Source organism: Phoca vitulina, unplaced genomic scaffold (genome assembly GCF_004348235.1).
Source record: "Phoca vitulina isolate PV1807 unplaced genomic scaffold, GSC_HSeal_1.0 scaffold29, whole genome shotgun sequence".
Lineage (NCBI taxonomy): Eukaryota > Metazoa > Chordata > Mammalia > Carnivora > Phocidae > Phoca > Phoca vitulina.
Genome location: NW_022589732.1, coordinates 11,734,812 through 11,759,319, shown reverse-complemented (window position 1 = coordinate 11,759,319; position 24,508 = coordinate 11,734,812). Strand labels below are relative to the sequence as shown.

The window sequence follows — 24,508 nt, the reverse complement described above, 5'->3', positions numbered from 1 at the left end:
TTAGTCCCAATCATATTGCACTCTTCGAATCCCCAAATCACTTCAAGGGACCAAGACACTTTCATAAAAGTAACACAATAGCGGAAGTCTACAAATTCTGTAAATTTGGGACATGTTATTTTTTATTTTTATTTTTTTTTTTTTTAATTTTTTTAGAGAGGGAGGAGGAGATGGGAAGGGGGAGAGGGAGAGAGAGAACCTCAAGCAGGCTCCACGCACAGCTTGGAGCCCGATGCGGGCCTCAATCTCACGACCCTGAGATCATGACTTGAGCCAAAGCAAGAGTCATATGCTTAACCAACTGAGCCACCCAGGCACCCCTGCATGTTACTTTTTAGACCATGGGGTTTCATGCTTTTCCTTTTTTTTTTTTAAAGATTTTATTTATTTATTTGAGAGAGAGAGAGAGAGAGAGAGAGGACACGAGCAGTGGGAGGGGCAGAGGGAGAGGGAGAAGCAGACTCCCTGCTGAGCAGGGAGCCTGATGCGGGGCTTGATCCCAGGACCCTGGGACCATGACCTGAGCCGAAGGCAGACACTTAGCTGACTGAGCCACCCAGGCGCCGCCGGTTTCACACTTGTCCAACCCAGACCCGTGGAAGTGTATTTTACAACCATCTAGTACACACTGCAACAGAAAGATATGAAACCAAAACAAAGGTTTCCAAAATAAAACCTAGCAGTTCATTACTTGTGATGCATGTACATTTTTTTCTCTATTTCCTCTTTCTTTTTTTAAATGTCCCAACCACTAAATTGATTCTGCCTCCCTCTGAATGGATCACGGCCTTCAGGTTTAAAAGCCTCACTGTGATCTACTCCCGGCTTCTTTAAATGCAGAATGTAATGCAGCCAAGGGTGTTAACACGGAGGCATTTTGCACTCTACACAATCTCAGTGCTTTTTGCACTTAAGATTTATTCTCTTAACATTTTTGTGAGGCCCGGGATTGTGATGTCATGAGGGAACGGTCGGTCGAAGAGATGCAGAATCCTTCCGTCACGGGTTCCTTCCCTACTGGTACCAGCCCACAGCTGCTCCCAATGACTGCTAACTCTTTCGGTCCTCAAATCCCTCCATGAGAAAAGGTTCCATAGACAAACTTCCCTCGGTGGCACTATCCACACCCTCCCCCCCCCAAAAAAACCTCTTTGAAAACTAGGACTGCACCTGACGAACTGCCAACTAGGCAGTGATATTTCTTCCACAGCGATTTTCTTAATGAACAATGAATACCAGAAGAAACACTCTAAGAATGAATAGGACTAAAAGAGAAAAACCATCTGGCAGACGTTTGTCCAGAGCCACACTGCATGGTGCTTCCTTCCCCGGAGCTAATACAAATAACAACAACAACAACACAAATAACACCTCGCAGGGCGAACCGTCTGTACTCACTCTATCCAAGAGCCGGGGCGTCCCAGCTCAGGCGGCCCCCAGCGCGGCTTCCCACACTCCCCGAGCAGACCTTGGGGCAACGCTGCCCCCGCCACACACTTGCCTCCTGCTCTTCACGTTTTCTGCCACACGACAATGGTTTCCTGAGCACCTACTACACACATGGCGCTATTTTACAGGGATCCAAGATCACCAGTTTGTTTCACTTAAAACTGTCTCTTCCCTTCAAAACTCAAAGATTGGGTGACGCCCTGATCACAGAGGGAATAAAATGAAGAAGGAGAAGGCCAGAGGGGCCGTGATAAACATGTACAAGGAAGGGTGAAGCACTTAAAGGCACTAACTCAGAATACCTGGTGATATTTATATAACTTAAAATTTTAACCGGCTTTCACGTTATTTTATGTGTACTTTACAACCTCATGAGGTTCTCAGGTTAAGAATGAACGGTTTCACGGGGCGCCTGGGTGGCTCAGTTGGTTAAGTGTCTGCCTTCGGCACGGGTCATGATCCCAGGGTCCTGGGATCGAGCGCCACGTCAGGCTCCCTGCTCAACTGGAAGTCTGCTTCTCCCTCTCCCTCTGCCCCTCCCCCTGCTTGTGCTCTCTCTCGCACTCTCTAATAAATAAATAAAAAAGAATAAACAGTTTAAAAAAAAAAGAACGAACAGTTTCTTCACTTCATAGGTGGTAAAAACTGAAATCAAGAAAGGTTAAGTTTGTTCTACAGCAAAGTAATAAGGAGCAAAGTCAGGACTAAAACACAGGACTTCACACACTCAGAGTTGAATTCCAAGGCGTCCTGAACCATCTCTTAGGGCTCCACAACATTAACATATCTAAGCATTAACTGGAGGGGTATGACCTAAAAGAAGAGTACTCAAGAAAACCAAAATGCTGTGAGGCCAAGCAGAGGAACCAACAAGTTATTCCAATGTACGTTCTCCTTCCTGATCCTCCCACATCAAAGAAAATCAGGCTAAAGATCAAAGAAAAACATTCCCACTGTCAGAATGATTGACTCTACCAATAATTTCTGAACAGAGACATGGATTCCCTGCCAAAGAAAATGTAGCAATTTTGCTCAGTTGATCATGACCCAGCACAAAGCCTACTAAGGTTTTCTGGTCAAAACTAAAGTGCCCACGAACTAGTTTCCCTAGTTTTCTTCTTCGCTTGCTCGTCCAAATGAGGACTGCCGGCCACAACACAGACCTGGGTTCAAGTGTAAGTCTGTCACTCACAGAAGGAAAAATTCAGAACAGTGATTCCTAACAATTATCACTGTGGAGTCATTGTGAAATTGGGCTTCTGGAAAGCTACCTTTCTACAAAAGGTTCACCTTCCTATCACAGCACAATGACTTCTTTGCATTTCCAGTATGCCTCAATTCAGGTTATTTCTCAAGAGTCAATCAGGGCCAAACGGCTTTAACCAATTGCACTGTGAGTTAACTCGTCCCAGAGGCAGAGCGCTCAACCCTGGTGGGGGAGAATAACCAAGTAACTGTCTTCATACTTGACCTCCCTTATGGTACCAAGTGCTGATAAGAATACAAACAACAGGGGCACCTTGGTGGCTCAGTCATTAAGCGTCTGCCTTCGGCTCAGGTCATGGTCCCAGGGTCCTGGGGTGGAGCCCCGCATCGGGCTCCCTGCTCTGCAGAGAGCCTGCTTCTCCCTCTCCCACTCCCCCTGCTTGTGTTCCCTCTCTCGCTGTGCCTCTCGCTGTCAAATAAATAAATTAAAAAAAAAAAAAAAAGAATACAAACAACAGCGAAGGCATAATTTTTATATCTCCTACAACACCTTCAACACAGCAGGGACGCAACATTTATTTATTCAACTGAAGTGAAATCATTATAATACTGCACACACTTGGGACTGCCCTGTAAGATCCTAGGGAAGATTCTGCCTCGCCTCTCCCACATCTCTCCTGGTGGCAGTGGCTCGAACCCGCAGAGCACAATGGCTGGTATTTGTAACCAGACCGCACACATCGGCACCGTTCAAATAGAACTCACAAAGAACTCACAAGATACATCATGTCATCGGCCGCCAGAGCCAACAGGGAGGTTAAAGACCAGTCCATGACCACTCTCCGTCCCTCACAGAGGAACACAATGAAGCCCGAAGGTCACACAGCTTCCCCATATGTTTCCTTTGTAGAATAATTGACTTAACATATTCCTGAGACTCAGTCACCAAACTTAGTGGCTATCCATCTTTTAGATGAGTGTAAAACATCTCCAAGCATTCCCGGAAGTGTTAGTGAGGGCCCAGCCACGTCAGTCCACAAGACCAACTCATTGCTCCAGGCTAATATTTATTCTTAAGCCAAATACTAATGAAAATCAAAATCTCCCACCCTGCAATGCTGCAGAGAAAAAGCAATTTGTTTTCCTCTTCCCTCCACTTTCTTTACATCTAATACAACTACACACTTCACCACTCAATATTCCCGAAGAGCCAGAAATCCGAGCTTTAAAGCAGGAGTGGGCTGCTGAGGAAAAGAAGACCTGTCTTACCGAGTTCACCCGCTGCCTTAATGTCTTAAGATCAGAGGGTACTTAAAGCCTGGGACTCAGGTTAACTAAGAGTTAAAATACAGAAGACACCAAAGAGTTAATGTAGTCACTCTTATTCCACTTCTGCCCTAAAAACAGAAAACAAAGCAAATTACATCTGGTTCTCTTTCATATCACATTCCACAGAACTTCAAAGTGCAAAATAAACAGGTAAGAAAACACTATTGTTTTTAGAACCTTAAAAGGCATTAAAGTTTATCAGCAAAACCAGATCACAAGCCCAAAGGAAAAACTCCCTTGGGTCATTAAAGAAGTAAGAACTGAGCAACAAAACCAGTCATTTGACTGCATTACAGAAATGTTAGAAGAGACTGAATCATCATTTCTTAGGTGGTAAAGACCAAACCATATACTTCCTCCAAAATTCCACTACATGCATTAAGTTCATCTCAACGAGCTTAACGGTCCATGTTTTCCCTTCTAGCCACGCCTCAAGAGTAGAGGTATAGCTCAGTACTACTCCACAAACATTTACCAAGTCTAATTGCGCTATGCTTAGCTCCGGAGTATTCAGGCAAAGCACCTGACCATCACTGAGACATAATCTTGGCCTCAGAAAGGGGACAGATGTGCAGTGTTAGAAGTGTACCCATGGAAAATCAAAGCTTCTGGGTTCATAAACGCTGACAGCCCTAAACACTGCCAAACAAGTGCGTAAATTCTGTATTTATTTACTTGTGGGCAGGGCAAGACACCGAGTGAAGACTGATGCGGATTCTGTCACTGAAGACTCGGAGCCCTTCTCTCCTGTGACGCATCAAGAAAGGCACCCTGTGAACTTCAACCAGGAGAGGATGCTGACATGTAGGAAACCAAGTTCAGTAAGCAGAGGAACAGGCTGGTGGGATGCTGAGATAAGAGCAATTACAGGTTTCTTTGCTAAATACATTCTCACCCAAAGGCAAGGAGGCGGCGTGGGGAAGGTCTACTCAACTTGACGGCTATGAACTCCCAGAGCCTCTTACGGTAAGTAGCTAAATGTGCACATACACAGAAGCTACCTTTCAAAGTACAAAAGGAGTTCACTATGCTCTGGGCAATTAACAGGAACTCCTTAGATTACAAGCAAGGACCAGCAGAAATCATGCCGTATTCTTCACACACAAAGGGGAAGTCTTGACTGCCCTGCGCATACCGCAGCTGGGGAAGAAGTCATATGGGCTTCTCCCTTCCCATCCTTATTTACTAATAGGATTTCTACCTTTGTCACTGAGTTCAAATGCCTACACTTCCCAAATTATATTTATAGAAATCTCCATTTCAATCATCATACTGCTATTAGAGATAAGAAACACTGAATATGTGCTAGGAAGTGTAACCTAAGTTAAGTTGCAAAGGCTACTTCTCTGGAGATTTCTAACATGTAATCTTATTCAAAAGCACAAACCAAAGACCCATCCCCGGGTCTCTGACGGGCCATCAACTGATATAAACACCCTCTGGAAAATCTGCCTTCAAAATCTAGTCACAGAGGAGCTACTTTTCTAAAACTGAAGAAGCGTCTAAATTTAACATTAACACTCAGGAAAGTTTCTGACTTTTTTGATAATCTGTTGAAAGTACAGAAGAAGATATGTGCTTCCAATGGAAAATTATACATTATCTAAGGCCTCCCTCTTGGTTACCTGATTTTGACTATAAGGAAATGATTGTACAACTCTGTAAGTTGTATATAATTACAGCAATTCAAACTATCCTTCATCTATAAACATGTAAAATCTGCCAGGTCTGGTAATGGTTCCAACTGACTTCCCTCTCCACTAGGGAAGAAACCAGTTTGGGTGCTGTTTATGTATTCATTTTAATATTCCTGATCTATAAATGTGTCTGTTCTTTGGACCTTTCCTCTGAACTGGTTATAACATCTGCCTGGTTTCCTCATTATAAGCAAAATAAAAATTTTAATGTGTGTTCATTTTATATTTGTACCAGCATCATGATTTTACCTTTTCTGAAAATTATGTTTTAACAAAGGCTAAAACCTGTAGGTCCCCAAACGCCCCCACCAAAAAATGTCTGGGAACATGAAACTGCAAATAATTACAAAGGGTTCAGGACATCCTGAAGGCCAGTCATTGGGGTCCATATTCCCCAGGTTAATAAACCCCTCTTCAAAATGAGTCATAGAAGTAGCTTTCATATGACAAAGTATCCTATTATATGTAGAGTAAACCCAAGCCCCCCATGTTGCCTGTAGGTGAGAACTATTATCCATTACTTAAAATCCTCCAGGAAAAGCCTTATGACTATAATAAAAAGGAATGAAATTCTGATCCAAGCTACAATATGGATGAACCTTCAAAACATCATGCTAAGTGAAAAAAGCTAATCACAAAAGACCCGACACTATAGGATTCCATTTATATGAAGTGTTCTGCATAAGGAAATCTACAGACAAAAAGTAGTTTGGGGGTCGCCTATGGCTGGGGGACTGGGAGGACATAAGGAAGTGACTGCTGAGACATGGAGTCTCTTCTGAAAATGTTCTAAATTGTGGTGATAGTTGCACAACTCTGTGAACATAGTGAAAACCAATGAACTGGATGCTTTAAAAAAAAAAAAAGGCATTATGACCCAGCAGTTTCATTTATGTTCACCAAATGTTCTCTCAGCTAAGACGAACCACCTAAGATTCACAGGCTTTCTTTAAAAAACGAAACAAGGGGCGCCTGGGTGGCTCAGTTGGTTAAGCATCTGCCTTCGGCTCAGGTCATGATCCCGGGGTCCTGGGATCGAGCCCCGCATCGGGCTCCCTGCTTCTCTCTCTGCCCCTCTCCCCCGCTCATGCTCTCTCTCTCTCTCTCTGTCTGAAATAAATAAAATTTTTAAAATAAATAAATAAATAAAAATAAAATAAAAAATGAAACAAAACAAACCCCAAAAACCCAAAGGCCTTTCTAAAAAAAAGTTCCCATACGGGCTATATAAACAACAGAAACCCTGAAGTTCCAGAAAAAGAGAGTAAAGCTTTGGACTCCAAAGGAAAGCAATCCTAACTAAGTATCTAAAAATAACTTAGAAATCTGTAGAGCAATTATGTATAAACTAGACAAAGCAGGTCATTATTGCCTAAAAGTATATATTTTTAAGAGTCTATAAATAGAATTATTAACTGCTAAAATGATGAATTTTTAAAAAAATACTTTCTCCCTTGGCAGCTCATAAACACGTACTCCAGCCACTACCGAGGGTATGGGAAAGGGACAGCCAGCTTTGGGCGCTGTTAACCGACACTCATCACCACTCCTGGGGACTCACTGAGCGTCAGAGACAGCTGTGGTGCCCTCCAAAGTCTGGACCAGTGATCAGAGGCTTCTACTCTAATTTTAGCTCTGTGTGACCTCTGGCCCATGACCGAGCCTCTATGCAGCTGGATTTTGCTCATCTGCAAAAACAGATGCCATTGTTACAATTCAACAAAAAGTTTACAAGACAAAAAAGATACACTCATCTGTCTACTCACAGGTTGTTGTGAATATTCAATGCAGTCAGGTAGTAAGAGATTGACTGCAGATAATAAATGCTTACCAAATATTTGATGAACCTGAATGAGTCTCTGATGATAAACGTTCTCCTTTCCTTTTCAGTAAGCAGCAAGGAAAAGTAAGCTTTGCGATGTCCCAAGCGAAGGCCCACAGGCAGAGCTGGGAGAGGCTTTAAGTGGTTTGCTTCCCATGCCTCCGTTGTATTTTCTTACAGACACCAATAATGAAATACATGCTAATAGTGAGCTGCACCTCCATTTAATAAGACAGATATTAAGTCAACTCTCAGCCTTCAACTATCTAATTCAATCAGAAGGTTGCAAGCGCCCTCTTATCTACAAAACAGGATTATATCGGTTACCTACTCATGTTTACATCATAAGCCTGATTTCAGGCATCTGGATAGATTGCTGTTGACTGCTATTGTTATGACTCTTGGGAAAGCGTTTGAAATCACAAGTTTATCAAAAAGGGCTGCGTAGCATACTCCTAGGCCTTTGTCCGCCCTGGCTGCAGTGCATCTAGACAAGGAGCAGGTCCCCCATGGCATTCTTGTATTTGGCCTCAAATCTTTCCTACTAGAGTATGAAAACAGAATTTTCTATCTGCCTCAATTGTCTCAGCACCAGTAAGACTGGAACTCAAGATGGTTTTAAAAGGGAATACATCAGTCCTATCTGCCAAAATGCATTTCAAAGGAATACATTTAAATGCTTTCAGAAAAGCCTCCAGAAAAAAAGGTCTCCCCAGTAAATATACCACAACAGCTGTTTGGATTCCAAAGAGTTCCAGAGGACTATGATTTTACCTTGGAATTCACTGTTACAAATGGTGTTTTACAAATCTAAACTCTGCCCTTAACAGAGAACGAAGGCTGCTCTTTTCCATCAAATGTTTATTAAAAGTTAGAGACGAGATAAATAAGAACACAGTAGGCTTTTACTCTCCGGGGAAATTAGAGAAAAGGAAGGACATTTCACACTTTAAAAGTGCCTACCCTACCTCAGGACAGAGTTCTCAATGCTATCTCCCACATCTAGTGTGCAGGTAGCAGAAATTTAGGATTTGCTGCCTAAAAGCTAAAAGCACAAGTTACACATTAAGAAAACCCTGTGGGAGTATAAATGAGTACAACCACTTGGGAAACCTGTCTGGCAGTGGGCCTCAGACCTGGCAATGCTATGTTTACCCAAAGACATGTTCATTCAAAACAGCCAACAACTAGAAACGCAAATGTTCATCAACTATAAAAGGAATAAACTGCCCTGTTTTATACATGTAAAACCGCACACCTATGGTTTTTAAAACTACTGCTACATAAGAGCATGGCTGAATCTCACAGATTCAGCAAAAAGGACACTCGAAATAAAACATACTGTATGTTTCCATTTATATGAGGTTCAAAAATCAGCAAAACGAATCTATAGTGAGAAGGATAACCTCTGGGGGCCCAAATGGGAGGGAAGGAAGAACTTGCTGGGAGGCTGGACATTCTTAGTATCTGGGCGGCGAGTACAGTGTATCCCACATGCAAATATTACTGACCTGTATAATTAAGATTCGTGCCCTTTACTGTATGCAAGTTCTATCTCAAAAAAGAAAACTACCTTTTTTCTTTTTTAATTCAAAAGTGATTTTATCCACTGCCTGGGATAATAGGCCACATAAACAACAGTATGCCAGAAAAACGAACCAGGAGGAAGACTGTTCTGCAGTTTCTGCCTATACAATAGGCATGTCACTCATTCATTCATCAAACCTTTACAGTGTGCCCATTTCATGACAAGGAGCTCAATGAGCTATATTATATTAAATCAAAATGCACTATTAGGCTAAAAGTGAAACTTACTAGGTAAGATGTAACAATTTTAAATCTGTATGTACCTAGTAACAAAATCTCAAAATACGTACAACAAAATCTAATAGGACCACAAGGAGAAATAAATAACTGAAAAAGCCTAAGACTGGAAGAGGCACCCACAAAACATGAAATCCAAATAGTTAATATTCAGTGAAAAGGACACGTAACCTCAGGAGTAATCTGGGAATTGCATATGGGAATCAATTAGATTTTACCCTCCTGCAATGGCAAAAAATATAAAAAGCCTTGTAAGTACCAAGTTTGTCAAATTGTGTAGGAACAAGAACTATTGCTAGGAGTATAAACTGTATCGACTTCTTCCGCAAAGTCTGTCATCTAGCAAAGTTACAATGCAGCGATTCTACTCCCAGGAATAAATCCCAGAAAAACTTACACTTTTGATTACTTCTCATATACAAGAAAGTTCACTACGGTAATGCTCAAAAAAGCCTCAAACTGGAAGCCAGCCAAGTGTCCATCATCATGGATTGGATAAACTGTGGTAGTCATACAGTGAGGTACTGGGCAACAATGAAAATGAATGAACTAAAACTCATAAACTACAGGTAATAACATGGATGAATCTCACAAATACGGAGCAACACAGGGAAATCACAAAAAAATACATATAAATCGATTTACAGCAAGTTAAAAAATGAACAAAACTAGGGACGCCTGGGTGGCTCAGTCAGTAATCGTCTGCCTTCAGCTCAGGTCATGATTCCAGGGTCCTGGGATCGAATCCCCACATCAGGCTCTTTGTTCAGCAGGAAGCCTGCTTCTCCTTCTCCCTCTGCCTCTGCAGCCCCCCCTGCTTGTGCTCTCGCTCTCTCGCTCTCTGACAAATAAAATCTTAAAAAAAAAAAAAAATGAACAAAACTAAAGGGACATATACATAGGTGGTAACACTTTTTTTTTTTTTTAACACAGCAAGAGAATAATTATTCCAAAAATCAGGATAGTTATCCCTAGAGGGGAGGGAGGAAAGGAGATATAATCAGGGTGAGGCACATGGGATTGGGGGTAAATAGTCTATTTCTTAACCTGGGGATAGATGTATGACTGTTTTATTGTTATTCTTTAAAATGTAGGTATGTGCTTTATATAACTCTCTACGTGTAATAAATTTCACATGAAAACATTTTTGATTAAAAAGGAGAGCAAGCCCTTCTCCTTGCCTTTGCTCTTCCTACCAAATAAAACAGGAACATAACAGCTCAAGCTCAGGGCAGCTATCCTGGACCAGGAGGGGATGCACCGTGTATGGTGGAACCTCCTCAAAGGCCTAGGAATGACCATATCAGCCAAGAAGGGTCTACTCTGGCCTTCTCTTAGGGAAATTCATTTCTACCTTTTGAAAATCTCTGTTACCCTAGTTTTTCTTTTATACACAGCCAAACCTAACCCTACCAGATATATCAGTGATCTGGACAAATGGAACACTTTCTACATTTAAAGCTGTCCAACAATGGAAAGAACTCCCTGAGAAAGCACTCTGCACCCACCCCTGGCAGGGCACCGTAGAAAGGATTTCCACACAGCAAGGGAAGTTGGACTGCAGGATTTCTCAATGCCCTTCAGGCAATTAAGATTCTAAGGCTACTCCTGGAAAAAAGCAGCTCGGGCCTTGCCAAAGCTGTGGCAACATTTTGCGCTGAATCTATCCTTCTGTTATCAGTGAGAACATTCCTTTTCTATAACATTCCATGTTCTATCGTTCTTCAAGACTCTGCTAACAAGCTATCTTCTCGCCTGTGCCTCTCAGAACTAACTTGACCTCAACTTTAGCATGCTGGCTATCTTCCCTTGGCTCCTCCAGATCCCCTACCCAACCTTCTCCACCTCTCTGTGCCTCACAGGGCTGCCCTCTATGAATTAAATCTCCCAGGCTCCTTACTTATCCTCTGGTTTCCAGCTGGGTTTGGCCAATGAAAGGCTCCAGCCTGAGATCAGAGGGTGGGAAAAGAAAGGGTCTGAGGTATTTATTCCCCTTGATTCCCTCCCTGCTAGGGTACCGATTGGCAGTGGCAGCATTCCTACAGGTTACCCTCTCCTCCAGCTAAACTTTCAAGGTTCCAGAAGCTACTCTCTCTTTGCCCATTCAGGCCTAAGAATGATGATGGCTCTTAGCCCTGAGGTGTTTCACCAACTCCTACGGGTCTTCTTAACTCTGCCCAGCTTTGTAAATAGTCCTTTTTTCTCCTCAGTCACACTATTGGAGGGTGCCAAGAGATAACTGATATATCCAACCTACGCTTCAGCCTGCACCATTCCACCTTCCCGGATGCCGATTTCCCCTTACCCCCCAGCATGGTTTTTCTCTCAGTAATTGTGTTCTATATGTTTCCACATACGGACTGATTCACTCTGAATCAATTCCCTATGGAAAATTCTTAATCCCAAAATGATTCCCAGTTCTGTCACCAATGTGTACAAACTGTATGTTTGGGCAAAGCTTAGAAAGCAAATGTTACTAAAAATTCCTGACACACAGACTGCAAAGCCAAGCCAAATCCTGGGATTTGAGGTTTATCTATTTATAATCCCTCCTTCCTTTAGACCAATGGCTGGAGAAATTATCAGACTTGTTATTATAGTTTTGCTTTACCAGTAAGACTAGAACAATGCCAAATACAGTGCTCATCTTACAAGGGCCATTCAAATGGTCAACAAAATTTTAAAGGTCCTACCAGTCCCAATAAATTTTCCCTTCCTTCTAGACAATCCTACAAATAAAACACCAGATTCAAATAGCAGAAATGAGCTTTTAGTGCCCATCTTTTGGCTTAATGCTCAAATCCTACCTGACATTCAGAAAGAAAGCATGCCTGAGAAAGAGTCAAGGCTCAAAGATAAAGCTCTAAGATCTGGAAAGATTCCATTTTGAACTCCCCCAAAAAAACTGAGACAGGCTTATTGTTTCCACATCAAGAGTGCTTCAGAAATGTTGCAAAGAAAAGCATTTCTTAAGATTTTACTGTATCACAGAAGATTGTGCTGCATACTGTCCAATATATATATTCCAAAGCAGCAGGACTTGGTCCATGGACAAAATAACCCCAAGGAGCACTGTAACAGACCCACTAGACTCTAAGAAAAGACTCATTCTCGTGAGAGAATATGAATGTAAGGGCTACGCAGATGCTATTCCCTATGTTCAGGAACCCTACACCAGGGTTTCTCAACCCAAGCACTACTGACATTTTAGGCCACATCATTCTTGGTGGTGGAGTGCTGTGTGCATAGTAGGGCCTGTAGTTGCATTCCGGACCTCTAGCACTTAGTATGGCAACCAAAAAAGTCTCCAGACATTGCCAAATGTTCCGGGGAAGCAAAATCACAGCTGTGAACCTTGGCCCTAGATAAACTCTCTCTCAAACTCCGCCCAGCACTATCAGAGCGCGTATGATTCACTGGATGAGAAAAGAGAAAAGCCACCCAAAGGAGCAGACTTAGCTTTATAAAGTACTCTTTTCTTAAAAGCTCGAAGTATTTGACAACTTGCAAAGTGACACCATTCCCCAGCACTAGGAAGGAGGAGAACATGGGTGAAAAGAATGGTTGCCAAAGTGGAGAGAAACTGCTAAAAAAAATTTCCGGACTTGAAATCCTTCTGAAAGCATTGCAGGTCTCAGATGCATACTCTCACCCCTTTTATTATCTCTGAGACACAGGTGGAAAGTATTACAGTTCATGACATAAGTGCGCAAACAGAAAAAGGCAAACCACCCTTATCAAACGAGGGCAAAGCAAAGGGCAGGAAGGCACTGAAGACTGACAGCCCCAGCTCCATGGAGTGGAGTGCAAGGCTTATCATGGACGGACTCCGGTTCATCTTCATGCTTTAGTGCCACATGATACTGTCCAGACAAGTAGTTTCCAACCCTATCAAACACAATGCCCTCTTTTTCAAACAAATATTTTATATGCCCTTTTATCATTCCGAAACGGAATTCAAAGACCTCTATGAACATAACTTTGAAAAATTTCAATATAATGCCCTAACTGCAAGGTACGAGAAAATAAATCAGAAGATCTGTATATAATAAAATATGTTTTCAGACAAGACCATACTAGAAAACAAAAACACCCCCACACACACTTCCAAAGTGCCCCCTCAGAGGGCAGAGCTCTCCCGCCCTACACAAATCATGTCCCATCAGTCACAAAGCTCAGCAACCTCTGTCCCTTATGGGCAATGTGGCCCAGAGGCAGCATCACAAAGCAGAACAGGAGGGATTTGAAGTCAGACTAGCTGTAGTTAAAACGCGGCTCCACCACCTCATCGCTGCAGTACCCTCCCTAAGCCTGGTTTTTCACCTACAAAAGGAGGATGCCAGCGTATTTTTCAAAGGGTTTTTGCGAAAATTAAATGAATATGTAGAGTATCTATTTCTGCACCTAACATGTAATACCTGCTCAATAAATGTTAGCTACCAGATTTATGTTATTATTCCTGGATCCACCTTGGATTGTGTCCTAGCTTATGCCCATCTTATTCCCCCAGCAGAAAGGATGGATGATGGGATATCCATTCATCAGAGATGCTCTAAAAAGGATTCACATACAATATAAGTAAGAAGTTGCATCACACGGCCTCCAAGATTGCTTCTACTTCTGGGGCGCTACAATATACTGCCTTGCATGGAGGTTATTTTTTATTAACTGGGGTCCTTTCTTGCCAGTTAGAGGGCCCGGAACATGTCTTCTGCTTCATACAAAGTAGCTAAAGAATGCAGATAATGACCATTTACTACCCCCGTTGAGAACCCGGCCCTGGCCACTGGTTCTTTACCATCTGGCCTCAAAGAGCACAACACACACAAAGAAGGAATGACAACTCTTCCAGAGAAAGCACCTCAAGGAACACACACAGAATCCTCAGAGAGTGAGGATTCTCAAGAGCCAGTCATTATCCGTGTGAGTTAATTCCTTACACCAACAAGCAAATCAACACCCTCAATACTCTAGATTATCAAATGAGGAAATGAAAACTAATGTGGTAGCCAGAGAAATACTTCAAAACAAAACGATGCCCAAGTTAACATCCTGAATAAAAAAGCAGTGACTGATCACACTGTTCAAGAGAGCCCACGGGCCCAAGAAGTCACAAGCTCATCTCTGGGCATGAAGGTGTAGCCTACTTACACCAGAAATCTTAATTTATATAAACATACTGATCTGTAAGAGGAAAAACAAATTGCCAATCGTTACAAATCATTCTGCATTAACCCTCTAAGGTGCTTATTTCTGAGTAGTATAATTATTGGTTATTGCTTCCTTTTGCTTATGTATAGCTCCCAATTTTTCTAATACGTGGCTCCTGCGGTAAGAATTTAAAATCACATAATAAATAAGGCTATTTATTATCTACTGACAATCATGAAATTTGAGGCAAGAAGCTACTTTAGGTGAACTCGTTATCAGGATCTGTGAATAAGCCAACTATTTACCCACGTCTCTAAAACCATCCTTGCTCTCTGCCTCAAACTGGACCTAATCACCACTTAGTTTCCTTCTTTATCCGTCCCACAGATCTTATAGGTTTTGCCACTACAGAAAGTCAGGACTGGGTATAAAAAAAAAAAAAACCCTCACTGCTAGGTTTTTTTGCCAGTTTCCCAGTGACAGCTACCAGCTCTCTGAGATAGTGAGATAAAGAGAGGGAAATGAATTGTTCTGAAATCTGTGTTTTCCCACAAAGAGCCATCAGACTCAGAGAAGTAGCTTATTAAAAACAAAATGCTCTTTTTCGAGAGAGCTATTGGAAAGCCATGGGCTCCCCACAATACTCACAATAAAGAGCCTCTATGGAATCATAAATGTCCCAAGAATAAAACCTCATTTTGGTAAACACTCATTTGGCAATGCTGTTCTCCCTGCTCCGCAAAAAAAAAAAAAAAAGGCAGGGAAAGATCTCGAGAGGAAAAAACAGACTCTACCAAAGCAGGCATATTCCTCAGCCCAACAAAAGAACTTAAATTCAAATTAGTTTAACTCAACAAGCATTTGTTAAGCACTTACTATACACAGAGCACCATGACAGTTGTTTATTCATCTCTAAACAAGTAAGACATGATTGTCTGTCTTGAGGAATCATAACTCTAGTCTGGGAGACAAACACTTATAAACGAATACATGGCAGACACGGACAAAATTTAATAGAAATTTTAAAACTGTTCTGGTAGTATGGGAAGGGAGAGATTAAAATCAATTGCAAGAATTCTGTAAAAGAGTCTTCATATTCATTAAATACAAATATATTCGTATATTTAATCCAGTCATTTATCCATCCCAACCAGTAAACCCAAAATAAAAGGTGGCAGAAATGCTCAGCTACCAAAAGCAAGCATCAGAAGTGAGACCTACACACTTAGATCCTTTAGACTAAAAATAAAACTTAAGGGACAAGTGCCTTCTAACAAGGAGGATGTTTGGGAAAGACTCACCAACATCAGAAGGTCCGTACTCGGCATCTTCCTTCCCCAGCCGTCCTCTCGGGGCCTCCCCTCTGCAAAAGGGAACCAGGTCTGTTTACTTCTAAAGCTTTAAACTGTCGCCTCGGCCCGCCTAGAGTCGCTAGAGCAGTCAAGAAATGGTTCTCTCGCTCCTTTGAGAGCTCCGATTTCACTCGCAGATATGACACTCCACCCCCAGCACCCAAGCCAGCGAATCAGAATCCTGCTGGCACTGTGCTTCCCTCCCACAGCTGACCAAACGAATCCGGACCCAGCCTCCCACCAAGCAAGCCCCCCAGGTATACACCCGCGGAAACGCCCAGCCCGCCGCCGACCCGGCCCGGAGTCCCGGAGCCCAGCCCACCAACGCAGCAGGGCGGAAGATCGGGCGCCACGGGCAGCCCAGCCCAGCGTCCAGCCTCCAGAGCCCTCCTGGCCTCGCTCCCGACTCCATCGCTTCCACCCCGGAGCCCTTCCTCTCTTCGGAAGGATCAGCAGATCCCCGCTGCCCCACTCCGCTCCCACCTCCGAGGGAGTGGAGTCTCAGAGCCCGCTCCCTCTCGGGTACCCCCCCGCTCCCTCTGACCTCGGGGCTCGGCGCGCCCACACTCATCCCGCGCCCCTCGGTCCGCCGGGCCCTCCTTCCTCCCCTCCACTCCCCTGCCCTGCCCACCCTGGAGCCCTCCGCCCCAGCCCGACCCTCCCTTTTCCGGAGCCTCAGCGGCCCTCCTGCACTCCCCTGCCCCGAGTCCGCTTCCCCGCTCCTTCCCTGAGCCTCTCCCTCTCGCCGGCCAGGCTCCTCCTCACCACGCGACCGACTCGCGGGCGGCGGAGCGCGGGCTCCCCCTGCAGCCGCCGCCACCGAGATTGGAGGTCCGACCGCCGGCGGACCCGCCCCTCCCCGCCCGGAAATGGCTCCCCAGCCCCGGCGTGCGCGGCCCCGGCATCGGGCGCGCGCACGCTCCGGGGCGGGGGGCGAGACCCACCTCCCCTCCGGGCCCCACGGCGCGTGCGCGCCGCCTGCTGGCCAGGCAGGGACCGGCACCCCGGCGGGCCCTCGAGGGAAGGTGGAACCAGCCTGCGCCCAACCATCACCAGCTTCTCCTTCAGGCTGCCTTTTACAAAAACCAACTTACTGGTCACATTTGGTCACTTGGAGCCCTTGAGAGAGTCAGCCTGTCGAGCACTGCACAAACTGATCCAAAGCAACCACTCAAGATGGGTCTCCAAAGAGACCTTTGGGATTTTAATGGGTGACTCAGAGATTTGCCCCCTTCTCTTTCCGGGAGATTTCCTCGAGGTCAATAATGCCTGAAGAAAAGCTACATGAAAACCCCCTAAATGGAATTGCCCTCCCCATAGTTCCCTCCCCCCACAAATATGGAGAACAGAGACCAGGTATTGGGCAAAAAATGTTACCAATATTACTTTATTTTCATGAGCAACGTTGGGAGGCATCTAATACTCAAGTGAAAGTGCCCACCGGGACCACAAATGTCACCCTTCATTTCCAGATGAAACAGCTAAATCTGAAATATGTTTGTCATGTTTTGCCCAGGACACTAATTCAGCAGGAGTGAAGGTAGCATGGGTACACTTAACTGACCAGTGATCAGCATGCGGTATATTTTTCAACAGATTTAAAAATGACACCTAGATGGAATCTTGAAATCTTAACAAAAATGACACTAATGAGGGTAGCCAATTCCATCCCCTTGCAAATGTGAGGACGCTAACTTACAGTGTCATCGCCGCCATCAGTACCCTCAAGCAGTGCTCTCGGGACCGGATCCCCTGTTAGCACGGCTGCCCTCCTCTGCACACCCGCTCGGCACTTCCCGGCCTCCCAGCCAGAGTGGTGAAGACCCTGAAAGGGTCAAGCAGGTTACCTCTGGGCTTCTCGGCCCTCAGCCCCAGCCCATCGGAAGTCCCAGACATCTCTGCGGTTCAGAGCTCCTGATTCAGTCACTGGCACCCCCAGACCCTTACCCCTCTTGCTGCTGTCCCCCAGCAGACATCCATTCTCAGTGTTGAAGGGCCAGAAAATGTTCTGGGGCCTCCAGCCGATGTCTACTCATCAAGAGTCACTTTGGGATTCCAGGCACGATCTCCCCACTCCCCACTTCCCACTTCCACCACTCTGCTTTATTTCTTCTTCAGATCCTAGGATCTGCTCTCCCTCATCTCCTTCTTAGCTACTACCTCCCAACCTTTCATCTAAAATCTCTGTGCCGGCTGACTGGAGGACAGGGTGCATCTCTGACCCTCCCTTTACTCCTGCAGTACAATTTCGCTGCTCCTTACGTGCAGCAGGCAGTCCGTTCATTCTTCCCAGATGAACCAACCAATTCAACCATATTGACTAGTCCTTATTGTTGTGGACTAAATGTTTGTCTCCCTCCCCCAAAATTCATTATGTTGAAGCCCTACCCCCCAATGTGATGGCCTCTGGAAAGTCATTAGGTTTTGATGAGATCATGAGCGCAGAGCTCCCGTAATAGGATTAGTGTCCTCACAAGAAAAGGAAGAGACCAGAGCCCTCTCTTGCTCTCTCTCTCCACTCACACACTAAGAGGAAGTCATGTGAGCACACAATGAGGCGGCGGCAGTTTGCAGGCCAGAAAGAGGATCCTCACCAAGACCCAAACCTGCCAGCACATTTACCTTGTATTTTGTTATGACAGCCCGAGCTGACTAAGAAACTTATTTTGCCAAGAACTACACTAGGTACCTTTACATCCAAGGCTCTCTTTAGGTCCTAACTTGTCCAGATCAGCTGACTCTCATCACCTCCCAACTTGTAAATCAGGGCACCAAGGCCCAGAGAAGGTGAATGATCACTCCAAAGACACACAGAAGAGTGCGGTAGAGTTTGGATAGAGAGTTAAGGCTTCAGATTTTGTAGGGAGAACCTAAAATACGCTGGTTGATTTATTAAGCTCAAAGAATGTTAGAGGTGGAGGAGTCTTCCACTATTTGCCAGCTCAATCCCATAGTATATGCATGAAGAAACCAAGGCCCAGAAAGGAACATGACTCTTCTCTGCAGTTCCTGGCAGAGCCCAGAGGCTGGGGGGGGGGGGGGGGGGGAGACAGAGACAGAGAGACACTTCAGGCCCCCTATTCCTCTGCCCCACACTCCCTCTCCCCCTAACCGCAGAATAACATCAGGGATTACATGAGAAGCATCAAGTAGAAAGTGGCCAGAGATAAAGGATGCATGGGGATTAAGGGAGATAATTTCAGCCTTCACAGGGGAATCACATTATACCAGAATGGAACAAAATCCCCACAGCCTCTCGATCTTACGTGTCCTAGCTATACTGGTGGGCCCTTGGGAGAAAGCTAGAGAGAGGAGAACAAAGGAGATAGAGATAAAAGAGAGCATTATACTGCAGAGGGAAGAGGAATATGAAAAAGCAAGAAGCACTGGCTAAGGAGGGGACACAGCATATCTCCTTCCCCTATCCCCCCATCAAACACTCCCCTGATAGGGGCTTCAGAAGGAGGGCCTGAGCTGGCTGAGGGGAGGCAGAGGTGGGGTTGCCTGGGGCTTCCATACCCAGAGTGTGGTTTCCCCAGGAGCACCACTGGCATCACCTGGACACTTGCTAGAAATGCGGTTCTTGGAGCCCCACTCCAGATGGTGACTCTGAATCTACATTTCAACAAGATCCCCGGGTGATATACATGCACCATAAAGTCTGAGAGGTGCTTCCCTGGGCACCCTGCTTGCAGAGAGAGCACAGTGTTTGTTTAGGATGGTTTAGGGAGATTGATGATTATTTGGGGGGTGAGGAGATCTAATGCTCCCCCAGTTGGCCTTCAGTGGCATCATGTGCCTTCCAGGATAACAAAAAAACTGGGAGGGATTGGAAATACCTATGGGGAACCAGTGAGGGACTGAAATTTGTGCTGATGACAGAGGGCTTGGGGTGGCAGGGGGCACAGTGAGAAGGAATATAGGCTGGGATTTTTTTTTCCCTACATGGCTTCTTTTAAAACAGTTCATGCCAGCAAATGTGGTTCTGCTTAAAATGGCCACATTAGTGACACCCCTCCCCCCCTCCAGGAGCACACACGCCCCACTCTAAAAAGCAGGAACATACCACCCACACCTCCATTCCTGTCCCTGACACCTCCCCACCCAACTGGGGACCTTCTGTGGAAGCTCACCTCAAGACAGGGCTGTGCGCAGATGTTCTTGCAGCTTTTGAACCCCTCCTGGAAAGGAATGGCCCACAAGAAAGCCCCCTGCAGGACTTCTGTTCATGGAGCCTAAAATGCCCTCCCTGCGGAGAGGCGGGAAACCAGCCACCAGCAGCAGGTTGGGATGACACAACAGGACTGGCCTTGAGAAGGTGAGCTAAGGCCCAGCCAGACATGGTGGCACCTGATGCGGGGAGCAGGTGCCCAGAGATTGCCACCCTGGGATAGACAACAAGGTGCACCTGGTCACCGGGGTACACATCCCAGGTGCCAATTCAGCCAAAAGTCAGAGTGGCCAAAACCCTGAGAAACAAGTCAGTTCTCAAGGAAGTCCGCTTTTCCGGAGGAAGCCATCCATTGCTGTCCGGGCTGTGGGATCACTGCTAGCAAAGCCTCAAAACCAGAGTGACTGCTTATCAGAAGCCAAGTAAATACACCCTTCCTTGGGCAGAAGGCAACCAGCTGGGGCCTGTGGTGACAGAACAGCTTTGAAGGCAGGCACACGGGCCTCTCCTCAGAGATTGCTGCATGGCCTCAGACAAGTCAGTCTCACGGTCTGAGCCTGGGCTTCCTTGGTTGTAAAACAAGGGTTAATAGCCTCTACCCGAGGGCGGTGGTGGTACCTCAGGAGACAGACATGTGTACCCAGCATGGGGCCAGGCCCACGGGAACACTCCAGAGCATTAGTCAAATCCGCTCCACACGTGTCTAGGAGGAGTTCAGGTAGGATTCCAGTCTGTGCTCTGTGACCAACTAAACCAAGCCCGCCCCCTGACCTTGTTGCTCTTGGTCTGGCTTCATTCCCCATCAGGACCTGATCCTGACAGTTGGTCGGTCTTTCTAACATGACCCTTGCCCCAGAGGGAACCCAAGGCCTTTTCAAGGCTTGTCCAAGAGCCTCAGATCTATGGTCCTCCTACAGGTTTTGTTGTTTATAGATTAGTACGTTTCAGACCAGCCAGACCCAACACTCCCGGTTTATGCGAGTTACAAAATCTATTTGTTATAAACAGGGGGTGTACCTACCTATACATGTAATTCTCTTACAAAGTGACACAGTGTCCCAACTTTAAAAGTGAAACCCAGGGTAATAAAATCATACATGAAGTTGGCAAATGCATGAATTTACAATGGGTGGACTACGTTTTTAAGAGAAAACAATAATTATTTGAGTATGGTTGTCACTTTTTCCTTTATAATTGACATTTGAGAAAAGGCTAAATTTGGATCTTGATGTAATTAAGTACAATTGTTATGAATTAGGAAGTTACAGCTGCAGACCAGTATGGATGTGTGGTCTTGGTGACTCAGTTACTATGCAAGCAGCAGAGTCTTGGGTGATGTGATTTTTCCAAAATGGTGGGTTAAGAGTTGTAAAGTTTCAAACAAGGTAAGGCAACTTACATGCAACTTTCCACATGGTAGTTGCGCTCCAGGAAGCGTATATAGTAAAACAATGTTTTTAAAGAAATGCACTTCTTGTATGAAAGTCAAATTGGGGGGCACCTGGGTGGCACAGTGGGTTAAACATCCGACTCTTGGTTTCGGTTCAGGTCATGACCAGGGTCGTGATCTTAGTGTCATGAGATTGAACCCCAAGTAGTGGGCTCCATGCTCAGTGTGGAGTCTGCTTTAGACTTTCTCTCCCTCTCCCTCTCCCTTGGCCCCACCCCTCTCCTCTCTCTCTCTGCCTCACCCCTCCCCCCTCTAAAATAATCTTTTTTTTTTTTTAAGAAAGTCAAATTTTTGGCTCATGTGACTGTGATCTGGTTTTTTACCTACATGAATGTTCCGGCAAGATGTTATTAAAAAGCTGTGCAGAACTTGGGCAATTCTTCACTGTGAGGGGCTACCCTTGCAATGTCTGCAGGGCAAGATCACCAAATGCCAGGGGAACTAACCGCATCATGTGACAACCAAAACTTTTTAAATTTTCAGGATGCCCCTCGGGCACCAAGCCCTCCCACTGAGACCTGCTACTGTAGATTGATAACAGGAATGCACTTGAGCCTGAGCCTCATTTTAGATCTACAGCTGAGTATCTGTCAGGCTGGAAGGGACTTGAGCACCGACCAGGCCCAGGCTTCCCAGGTAGCATTGCATGTCTGGATCTCCAAGCACCTTTTCAAGCTCTGCATGTCAGGGCTTTCCTGCAGACCCAGTGAATGAGGGGTGGGGCCCAGACATCTGTATTTTGGACACACCCAGGTAAGAGCTGCTAAGTTCTATCCATTCTCATCAGTTTCTATGCCTTGGTCCCACAGCCAGTGGAGACGAAACCTAGAATTCTTGACATTCCAGCTCCAGAAGCCCAGGCTCAGGAATTGTAGTGAAATCTATGGGTTCTTGTGCCGGCTTTAGCTGTGCAGCCTTGGGTGAGCCATTTACCCTCTCTGGGTCTCAATTTTCTCACCTCAAAATTGGATAGGGAGGGGAAGCAGCTCTCCAACTCTGTCAGTCTAGAACTTTCTATGCCTCACTTGCGTTATAGGAAACTCCACTTCTCTGTCCCCAGGTTCCCAGAAAAGGCCCTCAATCATGCAGTTATTTGGTTGGAGAGGGTGTTTGTCCCAGTCCTGCGCTGAGGGTGAGCAGTGTGGCCAGAATGCCCGGGGAGGCCTGGCCCCTCTTCTCCTCCCCCACCAGCCTGGACACAGATGGGATGCAATGAAGAGGCCCAGGTAATATAAGTCCTGTGTAAACAGAGTACCAAGGGGGTAATTATGGACCTTGGCCCGTGGTTACTCCTTGCCTGGCCCTGCAGAACCAGTTCCCAGGCTGACTCACTCAGAGGAGCTTTAGATGTATCCTGAGCTCAGGTGTCAGGGGAGGAGGAGAGAGCATCCATCTCCATAAGCAACTGAAAACCTTGGTCTTTAAAAATGGAGTTAAAGTAATTTTCTCTAGTAGGTTTTATAAAAGCTGAGGGCAGTCATTCTCCACAGTCAGGGGAGTTGACCTGGCTGAGGGATCAAGGACAGCTTGAGCTGAGTACAGAAGATGAACAGGAGTTAACCAGACAGAGAGGGGCAGGCAGAGTGTTCTGGCTGACCGCTCTCTATGTGCCAAGGCCCAGTGGCAGATGCAGAAAGGGGTGCAGGTCAGTAGGGATAGTTGTACAGGGCAGGTGCACAGATGCACATGCCTTCAGGGGCCCAAGCAGGTGATGTGCCTGCCTCAGGCTCGTTCATTATTTCATTCATGCATTCATTCATTCATTCATTCATTCATTCAATGCTAGGTTGCACTATCTTGGGCAGGGGATGGATCATTGAACAAAACAAAGATCCCTTCCCTAGTACAATTTGCACTCTAGTGGAAGGAGTCAGATAAATAAACACAGTAAGTAAACTATATGGTAGTCTAGAAAGTGCCAAGGACTATGGAAAAAAAGCTGAGTATGGGAAATAGAAAGTGTGGGGCTTGGGGCAGGGTGTCATGGGTGCTGTAATTGCAAATAGAATGGTAGAGTAGGCCCAATATTTCAAATTTTCAAGGACAGTTATAAATCCAGACTTTTTGGTAAAATCTCTCAATGTTAACTTTGTGATGTCCTAGAAGCCTGCTAGAATCAGCGATTACTTTCTTCTCTTTGCCAGGACTATTTTAGTGCTTTATGTCAAACAATGCAAATAGTTTCAGCACCCCAAAAGACAGGGCCCACTTAAAGGACTGGTCACTGCCCCAAAGATGCAACATTCAGAGACTACCAATGATGCTTTCAGCCATGTGTGGAAAGCTTTTCCTTTTTTTCAGATGCCCAAGCTATTCTGAACTCCCTTTTTCTTGGGGCAGACACAGAGAAGCTGCCCACAGCCCACCTCCTGCCCAAGCTCTGTTGAGCAGACGGTCCCTCCAGCGGGGAATGTGTGATGCTGACACGCAAACACACTCCGGATCTCCTCTGGGCGCCGGGAGACAAATGCAACATACAGATCGCTCTTTATTCTTAGCAACAGGAAACAGCAAGCCAGCGTGAATTCTGGGCAAAAAGAGCTCAAAAATGTTATAGGACTATGTTGTTTTCTTGTCGCAATTTCCATAATTCATCTTGTGACCATGATGTAACTTACTGAATCGCCCCTGTTTGTTCATTCCATCTCCCCCGCCTTACCTCCAAGAGAGAGAAAAAAAAAAAATCTGGAGTTGTATGGTGATTGCCAACAGATTGAAAAGGTCATAAAGAGAAATATAACCAAGGAACTCCCAGAATTTTGGACAACTTATTCAACTGTTTTGAAGTTTTGTCTCTTAATTGAAATATGCCCTATGTACAGATAAGTCCACAAATCAAAGACTGTTTGATGAATCTTCAGGGAGTGAACATCATTGTTCAGCACCCATATCAAAACGCAGAGCATTGCTGGGTGCTTGGCCGGCTCAGTTGGTGGAGTATGTGACTCTTGATCTCGGGGTTGTTAGTTGAAGCCCCAAGTTGGGTATACAGATTACTTAAAATAAAATCTTTTGGAAGAAGAAAGGAAGAAAGAAAGAAAGAAAGAAAGAAAGAAA

General features: G+C 45.2%; 1 protein-coding gene across 1 annotated transcript in view; it reads right to left on the bottom strand.

Annotated features, from left to right (window-relative positions):
• Nucleotides 1–16,680, bottom strand: part of SGPL1 (sphingosine-1-phosphate lyase 1) — a 55,311-nt gene extending 38,631 nt beyond the window's left edge. The window contains exons 1-2 of the mRNA XM_032423644.1: nucleotides 16,558–16,680; nucleotides 15,780–15,841 (exon numbers count right to left, since the gene is read on the bottom strand). Coding sequence (XP_032279535.1) covers nucleotides 15,780–15,806 — 27 coding nt within the window. The 5' untranslated portion in view covers nucleotides 15,807–15,841; nucleotides 16,558–16,680. The remainder of the gene's footprint in view (nucleotides 1–15,779; nucleotides 15,842–16,557) is intronic.
• Between the last annotated feature and the right edge of the window lie 7,828 nt (nucleotides 16,681–24,508).